The following is a 21,101-nucleotide window of genomic DNA, read 5'->3' on the forward strand; positions in this document are numbered from 1 at the left end:
ACAAGGTCTGATATGATCAATCATTAAATACAATTTCGGGCATATTAAATTGTTTGAAAGGCAGTTTTATTGTCCATATTTTTGATCCATCGACGTGTCATATTGTTCAACTACTAATCATTTTCAGGCTTTTATGTGCAATAATCCAAACATTTAAGGTTTAATTTAAATTAAATATCAAAGTTTTACATGTAAAAATATCTATTAAAATGAAGAAACATACTATACATCTTATATATCTATTGAAGCATACCGGTGATATCACTAACCCTGTCTAATATAGAACTATATTATCTGTAACAACGGACTTCTAAATTTGACAAAAAAAAAATTACCAAAAAGATTAATGGTACAATATAAGGCAATATGCAATAGTATAATCTTTGATGAACAAACCACACACTCTAAATGGTTGCAAAAGACCAAGAGACGTGGCTTATTTCAGAGAAATTGGAAATTCACGGAGAACTACACTCAAGATAAATTAGTTTCATTTGGTTTGGAAACCTCCTTATATTCATAGTTGTTTAGGTCAACCCTCTGCTGCAAAGCCTTCAATCAAAACAACCAATTGATAAGCATCACTAGGATATATTTACAAAATGGTGGGTAGGGCAGGTCGGGTAACGTGTAAAATTGGTTAGAGCAAAACGGATCGGGTCGGGTTGGACTGGACTGCCCACAAACACATTCAATTTGTTTTTTTCGTTATCAAATAATTTATGTGTTGAATCTGAACATGGGAATATTAAATTACAATAATACTCTTAACTCTTTTGGAACACTTTCCCCTGTTTGAGCAGTTAACTTTCTCATCAGAGTTTTGGTTGACCCATTTGGAGTGTAAGAGATAAAACATAACCCAAATCAACCCATTTGTATAAACATGCAGCCACCTCTGAAGTGTTGGTTTATTTTGGCTAGTAGAAGATATGTTTATCCCACATAGGTGAGAGGAAGAAATGGGAGGGGTGACTTGGTTATAAAAGGAATGTTAAGCCTCACTTCCAAATTGCACCAATCAATACACTTTAAGTATTTGATTATTTCTTTCTTTCTTACTCTTGTTTAAGAGTTGTATTAGTTAAATATTTTGGAGAGTGTAGTTGGCTTAAGAGAGCCGTCTATATCATTGTAACAATTTGTGATATAGTGAATTTCTCTATTTGGGGGCCGGTGGTTTTTCTTCTGTTTTGGAGTTTTCACGTTAAATTCTTGTGTTGTGTTGTTCTTATTTCTTTACTGTTTTTCATTGGGCGTTTGTTGGGAGTTAGTGAGGCTGTAATTTCCCAACAACTGGTATCAGAGCGTCAGGTTTGACAGGGGTCTCGGTTATAGGAGTCGGAGTATGCACTGTGGTTGCCACGGGAGTGGATCGTCCACATCAAAAACGAGTTCTATTGATCGTATAGGGTATCTAGTTAGACAATATTTTTTCTGATTCGTAGTAATAGTTGGATTTGTTAGTGGCGAGTTGTGGATTTCCGATTTAAAGGGTCCTGGCTACCTGCTACATCTTTTGGCTATTCGAAATGTGGGCAAAATCAAAGAAAGTGTTGTTTATAGGATACGAATACGATGTCGAAGTTCAATCCAATGAGGTTTGATGTAGAGAAATTTGATGAGATGATCAATTTTGGCTTATGGCAGGTTCAAGTCAAGGATGTGTTGATTCAGTCCGGGTTACACAAGGCATTGAAAGGTAAACCCACCTTTGTTCCCGGCAGTGATTCTAGCAGTAAGTTAGATGAAGAAGAATGGGATGATATGGATTTGAGGGCAGCAAGTGCGATTCGTTTGTGTCTTGCAAAGAACGTGCTTGCAAATGTGCACGGGTTATCAACGGCAAAGGAGCTTTGGGTTAAACTAGAGCAGTTGTACCAGGGCAAGGGCATCTCAAATCGGTTGTATCTTAAAGAACAATTTCATACTCTATGTATGGATGGGGGTTCAAAGATTTCAGATCATCTAAGTATTCTTAACGGTATTGTTTTGGAGGCTATTGGAGTTAAAACGGATGATGAAGATAAAGCTTTGAGGTTGATATTATCTTTATCATCGTCTTATGAACACATGAAACCTATTTTGATGTATGGGAAGAAAACTCTGAAGTTTGAAGACGTTACTGGCAAGCTCCTATCCGAGGAGAAAAGACTGGAAGGTAACGGGGTCTCGTCATCAGGAGATACGATAGTGTTGTGTTCGGATAGGCGAAAGAGAAACTCTGGGAAGAATCTGGTATGCTGGAGGTGCGGGAAGACTGGGCATGTAAGGGTTAATTGTCCAGGTGGAGCTAATCCGGAAAATGGCTCCAAAGACGCTAACATTGTCTCCGTTGTTACGGAGAGTGACGAATTCCTCTGAAGTCACACCATCCTCATGGTGTGTCCGCGCCACCATGGAAAGGAATGTTCGTTAGCGGTTCCACAATTACACATGGGCATTGGTTTGGCATTGATGCAGGTTGTGTGGTGAAAACTGATGTTGTAGCTGATGAAACTTCCAGGGAAAGCCAAATAGGAAGTTGCACCATAAAGTTTCAGCTGGTTGTTCAACAACATGTGCCGATGTGAAATGCTTGGAATGTGATATTCTAAGTGCTATACTCTTTATGGTGGAGTATGATAATTCTGTTAAGGGTTATGATTGTCTGTTATGACAATGATTGTCGGGTCTTGACAATGTTCGACGAAGATGCAAGTTTTGTCTCTTGGGAGATAATGTCAACGGCATGAAGATGAGGATCTTGAAGTTGTCGTCGAGGAAGCGTCTACATCGGTTATCCTTCGCAATGTGGAAGTATGGTTATCTTCTTCTATTCAAAAGGTGGAGAATTGTTGGTTTATTTTGGCTAGTAGAAGATATGTTTATCCCACATAGGTGAGAGGAAGAAATGGGAGGGGGTGACTTGGTTATAAAAGGAGTGTTAAGCCTCACTTCCAAATTGCACAAATCAATACACTTTAAGTATTTGATTATTTCTTTCTTTCTTACTCTTGTTTGAGAGTTGTATTACTTAAATATTTTGGAGAGTGTAGTTGGCTTAAGAGAGCCGTCTATATCATTGTAACAATTTTTGATATAGTGAATTTCTCTATTTGGGGGCCGGTGATTTTTCTCTTGTTTTGGAGTTTCCACGTTAAATTCTTGTGTTGTGGTGTTCTTATTTCTTTACTGTTTTTCATTGGACGTTTGTTGGGAATTAGTGAGGCCGTAATTTCCCAACATGAAGTACAAGGGATTAGATTATAGGATGTTATATCACCTTTAGCACCTCCTAAAGAGATGAGCTTTTGGGCTTGTAAGCTTCAACCGGTCCTGTTCTTGATCGCCTTTCACCTTAGCTATTTCCTTACTAACGTAAAAAAATTGGCATTGATAAAATGGACAGTAAACGAATACGAAGTTAGTGATATCATAGGCTATAAATCAATGAATGAGCAATCTCCCATATTTTTATATGGAGAAGTGACTAGACGTCACGTAGTCACTGTTAACTTAAAGAACTAAGTAATAAACCATATATCATTTTGTTTAATTGTCATACACAAACATAAAGGTGGATGACCGAACAAAATAGTGGTTTGTGGACCTAATACAAACATATCCAACTAATATTATTAAGATATGTGTGAATAATAAATAATGACGGTGTGTAAAATCAAGTGGCTTTTTTTTATGTAATTTTTGACGACTTCCTTATTGAAAAAGTAGTTGTTTACTTGATGGATTATTTATGTAAGGTGGAAGAAATAGTTGACTTGGATCATTTATATATAGTCTACATCTAGCATATTATCCGTATATACTAATAGACAAAACACTATTTCACTATTCACCAATACTAAACAGGGGTATTTTCGTCATTTCACTTTTTTTTTTTGTCTCCAACGATATAAGAAGCAACTTCCATAAAAAAACCAACCCTTCAGCGTTACCAAAAAATGTCGAAAAAAATTCTTTTTTTACAAAAAATTCAACTAACTTTTTTTTTCTCTCTTTTCTTCCTCAACGATAAAAGAGTCAACTTTTATAAAATGAAAAACCTTTCAATGCTACCAAAAGATGTCGAAAAACATTCTTTTTTACAAAATAGATCAACTAACTTAAAAAAAAAAAAAACCTAAAATAAGCAACTTTCACAAAAGGAACAACCCTTCAACGTTAGATGTCGAAAATAATTCTTTTTTACAAAATAGATCAAGACTTTTTTTTTTAACTCGCATTCAAAACGGAGCCCCCGGCGCGAAACGAGAGCTCCACAACTAGTTATTATTAATGTAAGTTTCCTGACTAATTCATATGAAAAGTAGTTGACTTTGATTATTGATATGAAAAGAGATGGAATAAATAAACAATGATTTTGCGAATTTCGTTCCTTTGAAAGTTTCTTTCTTTCAAATTGCACGAGTTTGGTACGTTGAGGTTTGTTAAACAATCAACTGTCATGAGCTTTCTGCAATAGGTGTCGAAAGTTTCTAAGAGACATGGACATCTTAAAAAGCGTTAAAACGGTATGAATAGAGGGCTGTGATCTCGGAATTGAGATTGCCAATGGTAAATGTGTTGACATAATATCAGAAACATCTTCCTTTCAAAAAATAACTTTTCCTACAAATCCTTTCCAATTGACATGCTTGTCAATTCAAATAATAATAGCAAATGTGTTGCTTATCCTTTTAATCTTTTACTTGTTCAACCAAAATCTTACTTGTTGAAGGAGTCCTATTACGTACCACCATTATTTGAGTAAAATATATCATATATAATTAGTTACATGTTGGTGAAATCAAGTGGTATTATTTTTGTAAGTTACCTAGCAACTTCCTTATGAAGAAGTAGTAGTCTACTTGGTGGATCATTTAAGGGAAAAAAACAGTGGTTTGTGGATCTAATACAAACCATATTCCACTTGTTTACTCATCTCCAAATCACTAAAACCTTTTACAACTCACTAATGGTTATTCTCTCAGAAGTGTCAGAATCATCTTCATCGATGACTAATAATCATCATAAATTGTATGATGTATTCCTAAGTTTTCGAGGTGCTGATACCCGTCTTAACTTCACAAATCACCTCCACAAAGCCCTTGAGAGTGCTAATCTAAAAATCTTCTATGACGATAAAGAGATCGAAACAGGGGTGTATCTGAAACCGGAATTGGAGACTGCAATCAAAGGATCAAGGGCTTCTGTTATCGTGTTGTCTGAGAGTTATGCTTCGTCATCATGGTGTCTCGATGAACTCGTATTAATCCTTGACCAACATATGATCTCCAACCAAATTGTTATCCCTATCTTCTATCATGTCGAGCCCACAGATGTTAGGAAGCAACAAAAGACATTCAAAGTTGCAATGGATGAGCATGAAAAAAAGATGGAAGCAGAGGTAGATTTGGAGAAAAAAAGTATGTTGGATAACAAGATAAAGAAGTGGAAGGAAGCACTAAAACAAGTTGCTGATTTAAAAGGGCAAGATGCAAAGGGCAGGTAACCACTTTTTGATTTTTGAAATTGTTAGTTCACCTTCCAATCTTTAAAACTATTATAACATCAGTGGCGGATGGCAGATCTGTGAATTGTATTCATGGTGTCACTAGTTAACTCTTCAAAAATATTTTACACTATTGAATGGTGTCACTTAAAAAAATTTAAATTATCCAATGATAACACTCAATATAAACCAATTTAGTGCATTGCGTATTTCAGCAGGTACTACCAGTGCCAATACATTTGATCCGACCTTGTACAACATAAAACCATAAAATTATTAGCGAAAATTTAAGAATAAGGTAAGATTACACCCCAACTAAAGCATAGAAAGTTGACCACTTCTACTACCTCCGATTACAGGCCAGAAACTGATTTCATAAAAGAAATCATCGATGACATCTACCGAAGATTAGGTGGATCGATAACTAGTTCACTGCCCCTACTTATTGGGATGGAGAATTCCATTAATTCCATCAATTCATGGATGAAAAAGGTCTCCTCAAATACTGTCGACATTCTAACGATTTCGGGCATGAGTGGGATCGGAAAGACATCTGTAGCCAGCCACGTCTATGAGTTACATCGTCATAGATTTGACGCAAGTAGCTTTATTGAAGATATAAGTATATGTGCTCATTCTAATGGAATGCCTTGTTTACAAAAACAACTTCTCAGTCACGTTTTGAAAACAAGTCCCGTAGAAGTTCATCGGGTTTCTGAATACACCTCCATTATTGAAAATGCACTTTTTCATAAAAAGGTGTTTCTAGTTCTTGATGATGTAGATAGCGTGGATCATTTAAATGCCTTACTGGGATACAAAGGTCTTCATCCAGGAAGCAAAATCATAATTACAACAAAAGACGTGTCGTTGACAGAGAAGTGTGCACTATTCAACCTGCAAGTTCCACCTAAGCCTGAAACGCACTCCCTTGAAGGCTTATCTTATAATGCATCCGTACGTCTTTTATGTTTTCATGCTTTCAAGTGTGAGATACTCGAAGAACGCTATGAAGAGGTTTCAGATGAGATTGTGAAGTATTGTGGAGGACATCCGTTGGCTCTTAGATTAATGGGAAGTTCTCTACGGAAAAAAGATGTTGCTTACTGGGAAGAATACATTAATGAGCTAAAACTAGGACCAGAAGAACCCATTTCTGAAATCTTGAAAAAGAGCTTTGACCATTTGTCGGAAAATGACAAGGAATTGCTTAAGCATATTGCTTGTTTTTTTATTGGAAAGAAGAGATATTTTACTGAAACTGTATTGAAGGCATGTGATATAAAAGTTACAAGTGGGATCACTCATCTTATTGAGAGGTTCCTTCTTCGTGAAGATAAGTACTCTAATGTGTTAATGATGCATTCACTGATCCAAGAAAAAGGAAGAAATGAAGTACGTCGAGAATCTCCTGAGAGACCAGAGGAGCGTAGTAGATTATGGTGTCATACAGAGTCATACAAAGTGTTGAAGAAAAAAATGGTTAGAGGCAAACAAGCTTTAATTCTTAATTTATAGTATTGAAATTATATTAATCTGTTGTTTATCATGTTGTAAAACTTATATATTTTGCAATCTCTTTCTTTATAGGGTACTAGAAATATAAAAGGCCTTGCCCTTGATATGAATATGATTCAAAAAGAAAAGTTACGTGGATCATTATTTGCATTGGAAACAGATGCATTAAGCGAGATGGATGATCTAAAGCTACTCCAACTTAATTATGTTCAACTGTATGGGTCTTATAAGAAATTTCCTAAAAAGTTAAGATGGTTGTGCATGCAATGGTTCCCTTTAGAGTGTATGCCTTTAGATTTACCAATGAAGAAGCTAGTTGCTCTTGACATGTCTTATAGCAGTATCAAATTCTTTGTCATATCTTATAGTAACATTGGAAATACGCAAAAGGTTAGAAATTATTATGTATACTTCTTTTTAATAGTTCTACCATGTTGACTCTCTATTTTACTTGTTATTTTTGTACCCATTCTTCAGCTTAGTGGATCATCTTCAAAAGATACACGATTGCTTGGATCATTGAAGATCCTTGATGTGAGCTTCTGTGAACAACTTTATAGTTTGGGTGGTTTTTTCGAACTTCATAAACTTGAAAGGTTAACCGCGACAAATTGCATAGGTTTGATAGATATCTGTGAGTCAATTGGCGAATGTTCTGAGCTTGTCTTCGTTGATCTTAGTTACTGCAACAAGCTTGAAAAGATTCCGCTAGGAAAGTTAAAGAAGGTTAAAACACTATTGCTAGACGGTTGTAATCTTGGTGAGTCTCAAACTGAAATAAACTCACAAACATCTTCCTCTTCCATTGTGATGACTATACCACGAAATTTAAAGTTCTTGGTGGTTTCTCTTCCAAGTTCATTAATGAGGTTGTCCCTTCAAAATAATAATCTGTACAGTGAATCATTTCCCACAGACTTGAGTTGCCTATCTATGTTGAAGGAGCTAATATTAGATAAAAATCCGATTGTTTTAATGCCTTATTGCGTCAGAACCCTTCCTATGCTTGAGACACTTAGTATGAATCATTGTGAACAACTGACAACAATCAAACATCCTCCACCAACCTTAACCAGTCTTAGCACCTTATTTTCTTCGCGGGTACGTAAATTCGTATTTGATCCAGATATGTCCCCAATGGCGTTACGTGTACATTTTTATTCTTTAAGATCTTCGACGTCTGTAGAAATCGAAGGTGTGGTCAAAATCCAACCAATGGCAGATGTTGAGGAAAGACTATTACGTAGTTTGAGGTGGAGTACTTTAGACTTCACTAATATCAAGTGCATTGTAATATTCTATGGAGATAATACAAAGGAGGAAATTGAAATACAGGTTTTTTTTCTAGTTAGCCATTTTGATCTTATTGTGTGAATATAACATGTATTTATGGTTGTAATTATTTATGTTGATTTAATCGTAATTGGACAGATGTACTATGAATTTGGGATATTCAGCACAATATATGGAGGTAGAGAGATGCCTAATTGGATTAGTGAAAGAAAGGATGGACCGTCAATATCATTTACCATTCCTTCATCTGCTAAAACCCTCACGGGATTGAATTTATGCTACGTTCTGCTCAACAACATTAAAGGATCTCAATTGCCGGAGATCAAAATGAGTAATAAATCAAAGAATTGCACCTGGATATACATTCATTATTTACATTCATACGTCTTGGTAAATGGGGAGTATTTAATATACATTAGCCATTGGATGTTTACACAGAATGAGATGGAACCTGGTGACCACGTCACTATTTCCCTCTTAATAAAGGAAGATGATGAAGAACTTACAAGTGAGTGTGGGGTGGGGTTTGTGTATGATGATGAAAGTACTGAAGAAAGACAAGATGCATTGATTTATTACAAATCGTGGAATCATATAATTGGTGGTGATCTCTCCCCTTTTCAAACAACTACAGGGAAGTACTTCCTCAACACTAGGGATTTTTCCCGATTTTCCAAGCGGTTACCTTCTTATCTTGGCGGAAAATATATAGGTATATTAATTTATTACTTTCTTATATAAGAAGTAAAATAAATAACTATGATTTATATGTTGTTTATCAGACGAACAAGTGTTGTTTAAAGCTTTCTCCTCCAAAATACATGATTGAGCGAGCAATTGAGGTATGATTTCCAACAGCCAAACACTTCAATTCCCTCATATATAACATAATATGAATGTTGTATAACCAGACAAAACCAAAATAAAAGAAAAAGGTATGAGGTGTTCACTGTTCAGGTTATTTCGGAGGGCGATTGGAGAATTTCTAACTTTGATGTGCGCGACCTATCCGTAACAGTACGTGACCGTTTCCCAAACCTTCCCTGGCCACCCCAAGATTTGAAATCGGGACCTCTATTCAAGGAAAACCTCATAACCGAAATAAAAGGAGTTGTAACCTCAAAACCTCGCATTGTTGGAGTGTAGAGGTAATGACTACGTTTCCATAGGTTTTGTGTATATTTGGCATTTTGGGTTCTTCATGTAATTGATTGTTTGATACCTAATTTTTTGTGTTGTTGATACAATAAATAATTGTGATGTTATTTTTCACTTGAAGCAAATAGTATGTTACCTTATAACATACAGATTAAGTGTTTATTAAAATGCATTACTTTTGTATATGTAAAGTTCCTTGCTTAATTTGTGTTTTAATGATTTATAAGTTTAGTAGCCATTTTACAAGTAGTCCTTCTTTATTTTGTAGAGGTTTTCTTTAGCACTTTATAACCTCCTTTTTTATTTGGGATTGTAATCTGAATTACCGATGTTTTAAACTTTGCATAGATACATGTTTCAGATATCTTACTCAAAAGATCCGGGATCACTAATCTCATTGACAGATGCCTTCGTCATACTGGAATGAGTGGAAGGTGTAGACGTTGTTTGGACAGATCTTAGGTTGCTTATGATCGTGACTAGAGGTGGAATTCACTAGAGACGACTAAAACCGAGATTCAGGTCGCGTTGGGTTTCATATAGGTCAAACCTAGGGTTTAATCTAGATTAGAACGAAGCCTAAACGAGTGATTTCGGTGGTAATTGGTGTTAGGGATCGATAGGAAATGAGACCAGTCTATTAGGGTTGATTAAGAGTGTAACCTAACAAAGTAGGCTAAAACCCGTATATATACTGCAACCAGACACAGTCGGTCGACTGTGTAAGATAGTCGGTCGACTGTGTCACACAGTCGGTCGAGTGTGTGGACACACTCGGGCGACTGTGTATGCAGTTTAACTTATTGATTGTTTAATAAATTAAGCACATACAAACACAGATATAATCAATACTCACAATAGTACGTTATTACATGACCAAATATATTACAACGATAAATGATCTACGGTTGGGGATTACATGCACTAACAAACTCCCCCTAAGACCTAGCTGTAGATAAGAAAAATTCAGTCATCAATCCGTAAAAGGATCAGTCACCCAGTTCTTCAAATAACAGAGTTTGACAACCCTGCAGTATTATTTAGATTGTACACGATTCTCTGGGCGATACAACATCCTTTTATAGTATAAGGTGAACATGTCTTCTTCACAGTAGTTCCAAAGCCAGACTGGATCTAGCACCCGAATATTATCATTCTCATCGCTTCCATCTTTGTCCAACACAATGACCGCTTCCTCCGAGCGTTCATCGTAATACCACCAACGAAAACGTGGGCTGAAGTGCTGCGGAATTTTCCGTAATGGAACCTGTAGCATATACTTCACTGGTTCATATTTGACTATCTTCCTTCGAATTCCCGTTTTCTTGTTCGTCCTGTAAGAGATCTTTGGGAATTGTGGTCGAAAACCTTCAAAATTAGGTGACCGAAATGATCGTCTTATCTTACGAACCAAAAGTTCATGAATACCTGTATAATCCTGATACAACATCTTGAGCCTAGCAATCTGCATAAATTCAAAATAAGGTAATGAAGTGAACTGATAAGCATGCTTGATGTAGTCCACTCCATACTCTTTCTTTATCGCGTAGATATCAAACTCTTTGATGTATGCCCAGGCCAAGATCTTTTCCTTAGCACGCAAACTCGCACTGTGCTCAATAAACTTCAGATACTGAGGATCCACCCCAGGTTTCATCAAATACTTTCTGATTCTCATGGAAATCTTCCATTCTTCCTCCAAAACTTCAACCTTTTCTTTGTTTATTCTCACCGGCAAAAATCCTTCCGGTAAAACATCCTCCTGTTCTTTATGTTCATTCTCTTTACACTTTCTGTTCAAAAGCTCATCATTCATTTTAAAATAATCAGCAAAAGTTAGAAGATCATCATCTGCAAAACCTTCATATCGAGGATAAGACTATGTCGGCTCATCTTCAATAATAACATCGTCAAAACTATTTTCGCTCTCATCAACTACATCAGAGTCACTTAAATCATCATCAAACTTATTTACCCCTGAAGTCGAGGCTTTTGATGCGACGTCAACAAATTCCTTAGCTTCTCGCTCTAGACGCTCCATCAATTCCTGTTAAGTTTCGGAGAGGTCCGGAGGAATCTCCCCCTCTTCTAAATCATCATAAACAGTAATATGATTAAGGCGATCCTGCATAGCTAAATACTCAGAAACAGTTATTACCTGAAATGGAGTTACGTACAGTGGGTTATCCTCGGTGTAACCTTTAGCAACCTCAAGAGGCATATCTTCCTCATGATCAGAATGCCCAAAAGGATCTGGGCTCCCTTCAAGCTCTTCAATCACCACCTTCTTTTCCCATTTATTTAGTCGTTCAGTCAAATCATGAGTCTCATTCTGTAAAGACACAATCTCTCCAGCCTGATTCTCCACAGTCTTTTCAAGTTTATTAATTCTCACCTGCTGTCTATCAACCATCTTTCTCATTTCAGACATCTCAGTGTCTCGCTTTAGTTTATCCTCCTCAGCAGCCTTTTGAAACTTAGCCAAATCGGCAGACAATTGAATAAGTCGTCGATTAATCATCTTAGACAAATCATCAGCAACAACTGTAGGTCTCTGAGAGATTTGAACTTGGTGAGGTGGTTGTGATTGAGGTTGTTGAGTAGATGGAATTTGTGTTGAACCACCAGCATCAGCAGCAGGTTGAGTTGATGGAGTAACCTCCGATTGTGACTTCGTTGTTGAAGACGAACTCCCATCTTTAACTGTAATCCTCAAACGCTTTTGCCTCTGCTTAATGGATACCTTCGGTGCTTCAGCCAGCTTTCTTTTTATCAACTCAGTTTGACTATCATCAAGTGTCGTCACATCATCATCATCACGCAAGTGAAGTCCAGCTGGTCTAGGCGGTGGCTGGTTAACCTCTTCTTCACCAGCAATTGTGATATCTGTTTCATCACCATAAGTGTTGTTCTCATGACGACAACTCAGTCTCTCAGGACACACATAATTTTCATCAGATGACCAATCGGTCTCTTCTCAGGAATCTTACCCGAAGCAATTCTATTTTGCATAAAACGATTAAAAGATTGATCATTAAGATGATTCAGTGTAAGCACATCCTGTGGAATTTTCACTAAACCCTGAACCTGCTTCTCCAACATAATCTGTAAGAACCTCGAAAACACTAGATGAACATTCTTCTTTACATTAAGCACCATACCATCAAAGACAACTTGCGATAAATTGAAGTCAGCATTCAAAACCAAAGCTACAAACATTGAGCTGTAAGTCTCGGTCATTTCATCAAAACCACCCTTCATCGGGCTCAAACATCTCAATAGCACATATGTGAAATACCGGTACTTCCTACTAAACTTCATACGTTTCACAGCCTTAGTTATATCACCTGCATACCCACATCGTTTCAAACATCTACGTACTTTCAATGCCAGTAACGAGGTTGGTATTGTATCATTATCAGGAAAGCCAATATCTTCTCTAATAGTCTGTGTAGAGATTCAAACGATTGTACCATTAGCAGAACTGATAATCACTTTCTTGTTATCCCCAATTACAACTCTAGCAGTTTCCCAGAAAGCTCTTTGATGAGAGTAATACGGGGTGCTCTCAATAGTAATAGCATTGTAGATTCTTGATCGCTTCAGAAACTGAATGATAGGTCCAAAATTTCCTCTAACAGCCTCAGTTTCAGTCTCATCAACAACAGTTAATACATTCGTATCTCCACGTCCAATTAATCCAGGCAAATCAGATGACAATGGGATCTGGGGTTCCACTGAAACAGTTTCCTCTAAAGAGTGTGGTTGTTCTTGAGACATTCTGTATCACTGTAAAAAACTCAAAACAAAAACAACTATTAACAATCACCAGCATGTATCATGGGGTATCAAGTTAATCAATTAAATCCGTAAATTATCAAGCAAGATAATCAAAATAGCTTATTAGCATACAATTTCATAGATCAGATGTCATTGTTAAGTTATTACACACCAGAGTTGCAAGGCTAACAGGCTAGCCTTATTATATTATACATTAAACATGATTAAACATTAGGTTAAAGCACAAGCACTTTTCTTATCCCACAATAACATCTTTTGGTTTCATGGTGTAATTCTTGTCCTCAAACAAATCTAGCTCATCAAACAGATGATTCAAAAGAACATCATAAGGAAACGGTTTTTCCTCCGAGTTCATAACATCCTTCATTATATTAATGAGGATCTGACCAAAATTCACTTTGATCCGCTCCATGAGATAGTATAACAGAACTTCTTCAGTACCAGAAAGAACAACATCATTGATATCTCTAAAATTCACGTTTCTTTTGATGATCCTCAGGTGAGGTACCAAATCGTTTCGAACATCACTATCTCTAAACTCGATTCTACCATTACCAAGTACAACCCCAGGCTTACAAATGTGAGAAGCCACCCCTCCAGTACAAAACTTGCTAGGAATTTTCCTAAGATCTTTGCTTGGACTGTAGATTTTGGCTCCCTAATAAGGTACAGATAAATAATCTGAAAACTCATCTAGGGTCCACTTAAAAGATTGCCTGAAGAAATTTGCATGAACGTACTTCTTCTTACCCTCTTCTAAAGCTACACTGGTATAGAATTCTCAGATAAGCTTGGGACAGTAATAGTCTCCTATCTCAATGAAGGTCAAACAATCTAGACCTTTCCATTGTTCATGAGTTGTCTGAGTGGCAACGACTTTCGATTCCACTTGAATAGGCCGGTGTTTGGCCAAAACTCTCCTACGGTCAATATAGGTCCAAGTTCCAACAAACATACCACCTGACATACTTAAGACAAAAACTATACCAAACATTCAGAATAAGATATCATGAATTCATCAACAAAATACAAAAAACAACAAAATATCACAAATTAGGGTTTGAACACTCGGTAGTGTGTGTAGAGACACACGGCCGTCCGTGTATACAACCGATCGAGTGTGTGGACTCACTCGGTCGAGTGTGTCACAGACTCGGTCGCACGTGTTCTTCGGTTCACCCAATTTGTCAAAACGATCAGACTGTTGTTTTGGTTCAAAATCTGGTCTCTATAGACACTAAGAAGGCCGATTATCACAATCATATCATCAATTTTAACAAACAAAGTCTACAAAATGTTCGATTTATAGTTTCACATTCGAACATAAAATCAATCAAAACTAACTAATGAAAGCGACTTGGAATACCTCGTTTGTGGCGCTGTAATCACAAAGAAAGGATGTATATAACAATCACAATCAAAAACTCGTTCCACAACTTCAAAATTTCTGGGTAAAATTCGCTCAAAAATCACACAAGTGTTTTGAGCCGTCTGACCTTCAAGCCTTTTTATACCCTCAGACACACTCGGTCGAGTGTGTTACTCACTTGGCCGTGAGTGTCACTCACTTGGCCGAGTGTGTTTCAAACACATCTCATTCAAATTCAAACTCGGTCGGTCGTGTGTGGTACTCACACAGTCGTGTGTGTATACTCACTCGGCCGACTGTCTTTAGGTTTTAGACCAACTTAAAATTCTCGATTCAATTTTCACAAACCTTTCCATGTCCACTTCCCCTGCGACTGATCTCTACAGTATAATTTCATCACGCTTTGTTCCATTAAGCTTCAAACAACTAACTTTCAGGTTTAAATTCACGGAATTCCTTTCACATTGAACCTTTTGAGAACGTTGCCAAGCTTAATAAATATGATTAAATGCGCATGCAGAATTTTTCATATATAATCACATGCAAAGCTAAAAAGGAAGATACTGTACAAGATCCAGTGTGTTCATTGCTCTGAGAAGCTTTCTAATGCTCAATGTTTCAGCTTGCTTATATAGATAATTAGGCATACATGTTTACTGTGAATCAATTTTAATATGGACTTTGAAGAAAGGTTCATCTATGTCGATATTTATGTCTGTATGTGGTATTAGATAATTATTTCAGTTAATTCGTTTGTTGTCCACTAAATCACATTAACTAATTGGTTTTAGGATAAAATTCTACTTTGTGTAATGAATATATCAACTTTTTGGATCACAAAAGTCCTTTTATTTACTTTTAGTATTCATGGTGTTGATGATATGCGCATTTGTGAACTGTTGATGTGACTGTGCTATTGGTCTTGGACTGATTAATTTAGCAAACATCACTAACATCTACAGAGATAAACAAATAAAAACAACTTTGTATAATAGTTGGCTGACTTTTGGTGTTCTTTATTAATGTAGTCCTAAACTTGCTGGCACTTCTTGGTTTATCAATGGTTGAAAGAAATATAGCTAATGTAGTATGTGAATCTATTTGCGTTACGTTTATGGACATTATTCCCCTGTTTTTTTTTATTGCGCTACATACAGCGTTGTTACATGCACTATTGTATCACATTGGGTGAATGAGAAGCTGAAGTTGACAAAGTCTCTTCTTCAAAGCAAAGTATTGTCGTATCGATACTAAGGCTGAAAAATTCTGGCTTAAAGAAGGTATGTAAAAGGAAAGGTCGGGTGCAAGTCTATAATGCGCGCAACAGGTCGCATGTGTTCTTAAATATTGGTAGCATTTGTATATGTCAAAATGGGTCTCTAGGGTTCACTCGAAGCACTTACAAAAAAATTAATCATAATCTGCATAAGTTATTTATTAACCCAATCGAGACGCAAAAAAGAAAGAATAGCAAAAGATTACGCGTATCATGGAATTATTAATGCAGGTGACTTTAAAACCGTATCCACTTCAGATGATCTTATTTATTGACCCATTTGAATATGGGTCAGGAATAACTTACACAAATTGACCTTTTCATCTGCGTATGGGCCAGAATAACTATATTCACTCTCTAGGTTTGATAAAAAAAAAAAAAAAAAAAATTAATTTTATTGCTAACATTAATATTGTGGGTACAACAGTTGTCTTCTATTTCGAATTTTTTGCTATGTCCTATATGTTTTGGCAATCTATCATGAGTACACTGATGATGTTCTTCGCACGCCCGAGGGATCTTGCTAACCAAAGTTATGATCTTACTATATTTGTTTTTAAAGCTGCTATTAAACCAGGTTGGCTTATTTTCTATTTTTACAGGCTTAAATCGACATACAAATGGTTTATATACTTCAAGATCTTTCTCAAGGACGGGTTCTCTAAGAAAGGCACTAACCATCTAGGTCTCCATGATTGAGTTGAGGCATTTGGAGGTTTGCTTCTTCTGTAATTCTGACTAAGACTTAATTGATCTTCTCTTATGGGTATTTAGATGTAATATTAATATAAATGTGATAATACAAGTGGCTTGATGAGTTACATAATGAGTCAACATTGTTCCATGTTGAAAATGTCCATATGGGTGGTTTTGTGATTTGAATTTCAGCCTTATGATTTTTTTGGGTTCCATAATTTTCCTGTTTCTAATATGAATACACTAGATGTATAGCAGACGCAACGCAGACCCACTCAAAACAGCCAACAACATTCGGTATGGTTTTGATTTAATGTGTGTGTTTTTTTTCAAGTGTAAACTATCAAATGTTGCTGCCACTGGCTTTTGTAATAGAGTAGAACAATCTATTGCCAAGTGTAAACGTTTATGCATACTAACACAGACAACACAACTGTGATGGCTATTTTGATGGAGACTGTGAAGTATGGAAATGCAGTGAAGTTTCATCTCTTTAAATATTGGTAACCTTTAGTGTTTCTTTCAGATAAAATTAACTAACCATTGTTCTTCAAGTTTATTGTCAATGATGGTGCTAGAATTTGATTATGATATTGTTTATACTTATTCAGGTCTATTTAGATCACCGTTTCGGGTATGATGTTGTGTATCGATTTATGGTGTTCTATCGACTTTTCCCATCAGGTAAGCAATTGATCACTCTTTTAATCTCATCTATAATTTTTAATTAATATTTTCATATAAAAGTATTCTTTATCACCATCACGATCAATGTCGATGGAGATATGTCTTATTGAGTTATCTTCGGATAACGATGATAATTTTAAATTTTAATCGTTATTTTCTATGTTTAAACCCTGACGAACGTAGCTGACATTCCTAGCATTTCATACAATGTGTAAGGTAATATGTGTGATATGCAAATTGGCTTTAGATTTTGGTACTTGTCTATTAGGAAAGACTGTAACTTTTATTGTTATTATAGCAAAATTTGTACCGAGTGTCTACTATGTGTTGCAAATTGTACACCTTTAAGAAAAATAGAGTTTAGAAAGAACATGTTTGATTGACTTGATAAAGTCAAAGTGTAGTTCCTTTTGTCTGTGATGGGAAACTTTCCCTTACGCTGTATTCTCGAGTTTATTTTTTAGCGGAGATGAGTGGAAAAGAAAGGGGATGAGTGTCTTTTACTATCCTTCCTAATCCGTCCAAATATGGGCGGAGAGTGTTGTTAACAAAATATAACTGTACTATCCTTTCTAATCCTCTACTCTCTTCTCCTTTCCACTTAAAATAAAAACTCGAGAATCACTATCAATTTTTAATCTGTCGGTTTCCTTTCCTTTCTGTTATAAAAAAAACTTGAGAATGCAGCCTTACTTTAGTCTACAGTTTTAAAATTGACATGAACCAGAATATTATAACATGGTGTATAACTGACTGTATTAAAAAGTATAGTTCTATGAATAAAATATGAGTGTACTAAGATAAGACATGAACCCTAATATTATAACATGGTGTATGACTGAATATACCAAAACAATATAGTTCTATGAAGAAAATATGAGTGTACTAATATAAGTAATGATAGCAATTCTATCAAATACAAGGCTAAATAAAATATATTTTGATCACTCAAACTCTCAATCAATAAATATATCTTTTGTAAATTGTATTGATTGTATGAACGTTTTTAAATTTTTGATATAAGTTGACTTATATGATTTTGTAGTTCATTTCTGGGCTCCAACATTTCAGTGGGGAATTAGCTAGCTTTTATTGCAGATTTCACAATGCCACCGGAGAAACTTTCTTAACCGATGCGTTTCACAGTGTGTTGTTATTTGTTTTTACCTGTCTTATTTACACTTACGATTATTGTATTTCAATATAGACTCTTAACATAGTGTTCTTTCACATACATTTGTAATATATGCGCATAGCAATACTTAAAATGTTTTCAAATGTTACTAAAACTTTACAATGTTTGTTGTACATGTGTATCGCAGTTTTATGGTCATTCAAAACCCGCAGCAGAGCGCGGAGCACTTACCTAGTTAATTACATATATATATATTACACATATTTTAAAATATTGTATATTAAATATACATAATTATAATCATATATTATAATTTCGAATTATTAATTATTAATTATTATTATAAATTATAATACAAATTCACTATATTAAATTTTGTTTAAGATTTAATCACCGTATATATATACTAGTTTATGAGCCCGTCTGTTGAACGGAAGTTGTAAATATATGTTTTCGCAACTATTGAATATATAATAATAGCAAGATACTGAGTTATATGAGCCCGTCTGTTGAGTGTTTACTGTGAACCTGACTGTTATGACCGATATTTAAAAATTGTAAGGTTCGACTTGGCCTGATTCAAGCAGTCCATTTGTCATCACTACTTTTGATCTATAAGCATAAATTGATGGTTCAGTAGGGTTGTAAAAAAATTTAAAGAAAAATATAAGAACTCGTGTGTAAGTTTTCAATTTGCTTGTTAGAAAATAAGTTTATTCTAGAGAAAAACTTGAGAAGTATATTTTTGAGCACAATATGGTAAGCTTATTTCACACAGAAAAATATGGTGTAGAGAAAAATATGGTAAGTTTATTTTAGACAAAATTATGGTGTAGAAAAAAAATATGGTAAGTTTATTCTAGGGAAAAATATTGGAATAATTAATGGAGGTAGTTACATGTGGCGTAATTGAATCTGGTAGTGACACGTAGGATTTATAGCACACGCTTTATATAATGTACAAATATATATGTTATATGTTGATATGTTGATGGTTCATTTGGATTTGAATTTATTTTGTTATCAATATTGGATGATGTTTTTAAAATTTAGTCAACAATTTTGAAATACCCTATTTACTCCATACTATTACACGTATATTTTTTTCCGTTCATTAACAGTTGTGGAACACACAGGCTCAAAGCTCGATATTTAAATTTGCAATAACTTAACTTTGTAACTTCCACTGCTAACGTGATAACTTTTTATTCATCCAATGCTCACATTTAGTTATTACAATATATCTCATTTCAATTACAATTATCAATTTAATTACAATTATTATCAACGTATTTGACCTGCAATTTAAAACGGATAGTCAACCTCCTAAACAACTTTTACCATTTCTCAAATTTTTAGGGTACTTTTTGAAGTTTTTGCAGATGTATATACAATTTCAGACATACATTTTCAGTTGTATACTTTAATATTTTTTCATAAATTTCCAAAATTACGTAATCTTGTGATTTATGAGTGATTTCATTTGGTAATTCTTATACTTTCTCAATTTTTTAAGTATCGCTATTGTGCCAGATAGAGATGCCCGACTTGTGTCTAGTTTCTGGAATAGTCTACAAGAAAATTTGGGTACTCGTGTCAACCTTAGTACAACTTATCATCCTCAGATTGACAGTCAAAGTGAACGAACTATTCAAATTTTAGAGGATATGTTAAGGGCTTGTGTGTTAGAGTATGGTGGATCGTGGGATTATCATCTGCCATTGGTCGAATTTGCGTAAACGACTCCTATCATTCGAGTATAGGCATGCCGCCATATGAAATGTTGTATGGTAGAAAGTGTAGAACTCCATCGTATTGGTTGGAGGCAGGTGAGAAACAATTTGCGGGTCCAGAAATTGTGCAGCAGACTGCAGAAAAAGTGGCTATCGCACGTGAAAAGATGAAAGCTGCTAGAGATCGACAAAAGATGTATGCAGATCCTCGTCGAAGACCAATGACGTTTACTATGGGTGAACGTGTGTATTTAAAAGTGTCACCGTGGAAGGGTGTAATTCGATTAGGTAAACGAGGAAAACTAGCTCCGAGATACATTGGTCCTTTTATAATACTCCAAGTGCTGAACGATCAAAATGTAGTGTTAGATCTTCCTCCAGAGTTAGCAGGTACTCATGACACGTTTAACATCTTCTATATTCATAAGTGTAAAGTGGACGATGAAAATCAAATTCTTAAGCACCAAGATCTGAAAGTAGATTCAAGTAAGAAATTGGTGGAAGAATCAGTGAGGATCGTCGACAGAAAAGTGACTAAGTTACGCAAAAAGAAGATTTCAATGGTGCTTATGCAATGGAAGCATAGTTTAGGCACCAATCTGACATGGGAGACTGAGGAGTTAATGACCTCTAGATACCCTCATCTGTTTAACCGTGACCATATTCCGAGGACATAATCTTCTTAAGGGGGTAGATTTGTAACAGCCTAGCTTCAGGCCTAGTGGTAATGACTTATTTACCATTATGTGCTAATATAGTGATTTTAATAATTATGTGTTTTATAATTATTGTGTATGGGATAAGGTGCGCTTTGTGACAAGGGTCACAGAACATATTTCCTTTTGTGAATAGGACTTAAAATGAATAAGTTATTAAAGATTTTAGGTTTCAGTTATTAACTGGTAAATACCAGTGTGTTAGATGGAAGAGCTTACCTTCAT

General features: G+C 35.5%; 2 protein-coding genes across 2 annotated transcripts; both read left to right on the plus strand.

Moving 5' to 3' along the window:
• Positions 1-4,957: 4,957 nt before the first annotated feature.
• On the plus strand, positions 4,958-9,925 carry LOC139875047 (disease resistance protein RUN1-like). The gene is made up of 6 exons (XM_071862423.1): positions 4,958-5,490; positions 5,854-6,976; positions 7,085-7,402; positions 7,490-8,347; positions 8,444-9,017; positions 9,825-9,925. Exons 1-6 carry the CDS (start codon positions 4,958-4,960, stop codon positions 9,923-9,925), a joined length of 3,507 nt encoding a protein of 1,168 aa, XP_071718524.1.
• A 10,282-nt stretch (positions 9,926-20,207) lies between these two features.
• LOC139875048 (uncharacterized) lies at positions 20,208-20,837 on the plus strand. The gene has a single exon (XM_071862424.1). The coding sequence runs from the start codon at positions 20,208-20,210 to the stop codon at positions 20,835-20,837; it is 630 nt and encodes a 209-aa protein (XP_071718525.1).
• The last annotated feature ends 264 nt before the right edge of the window (positions 20,838-21,101 follow it).

The sequence above is a fragment of the Rutidosis leptorrhynchoides genome, chromosome 11 (assembly GCF_046630445.1).
Source record: "Rutidosis leptorrhynchoides isolate AG116_Rl617_1_P2 chromosome 11, CSIRO_AGI_Rlap_v1, whole genome shotgun sequence".
Taxonomy (NCBI): domain Eukaryota; kingdom Viridiplantae; phylum Streptophyta; class Magnoliopsida; order Asterales; family Asteraceae; genus Rutidosis; species Rutidosis leptorrhynchoides.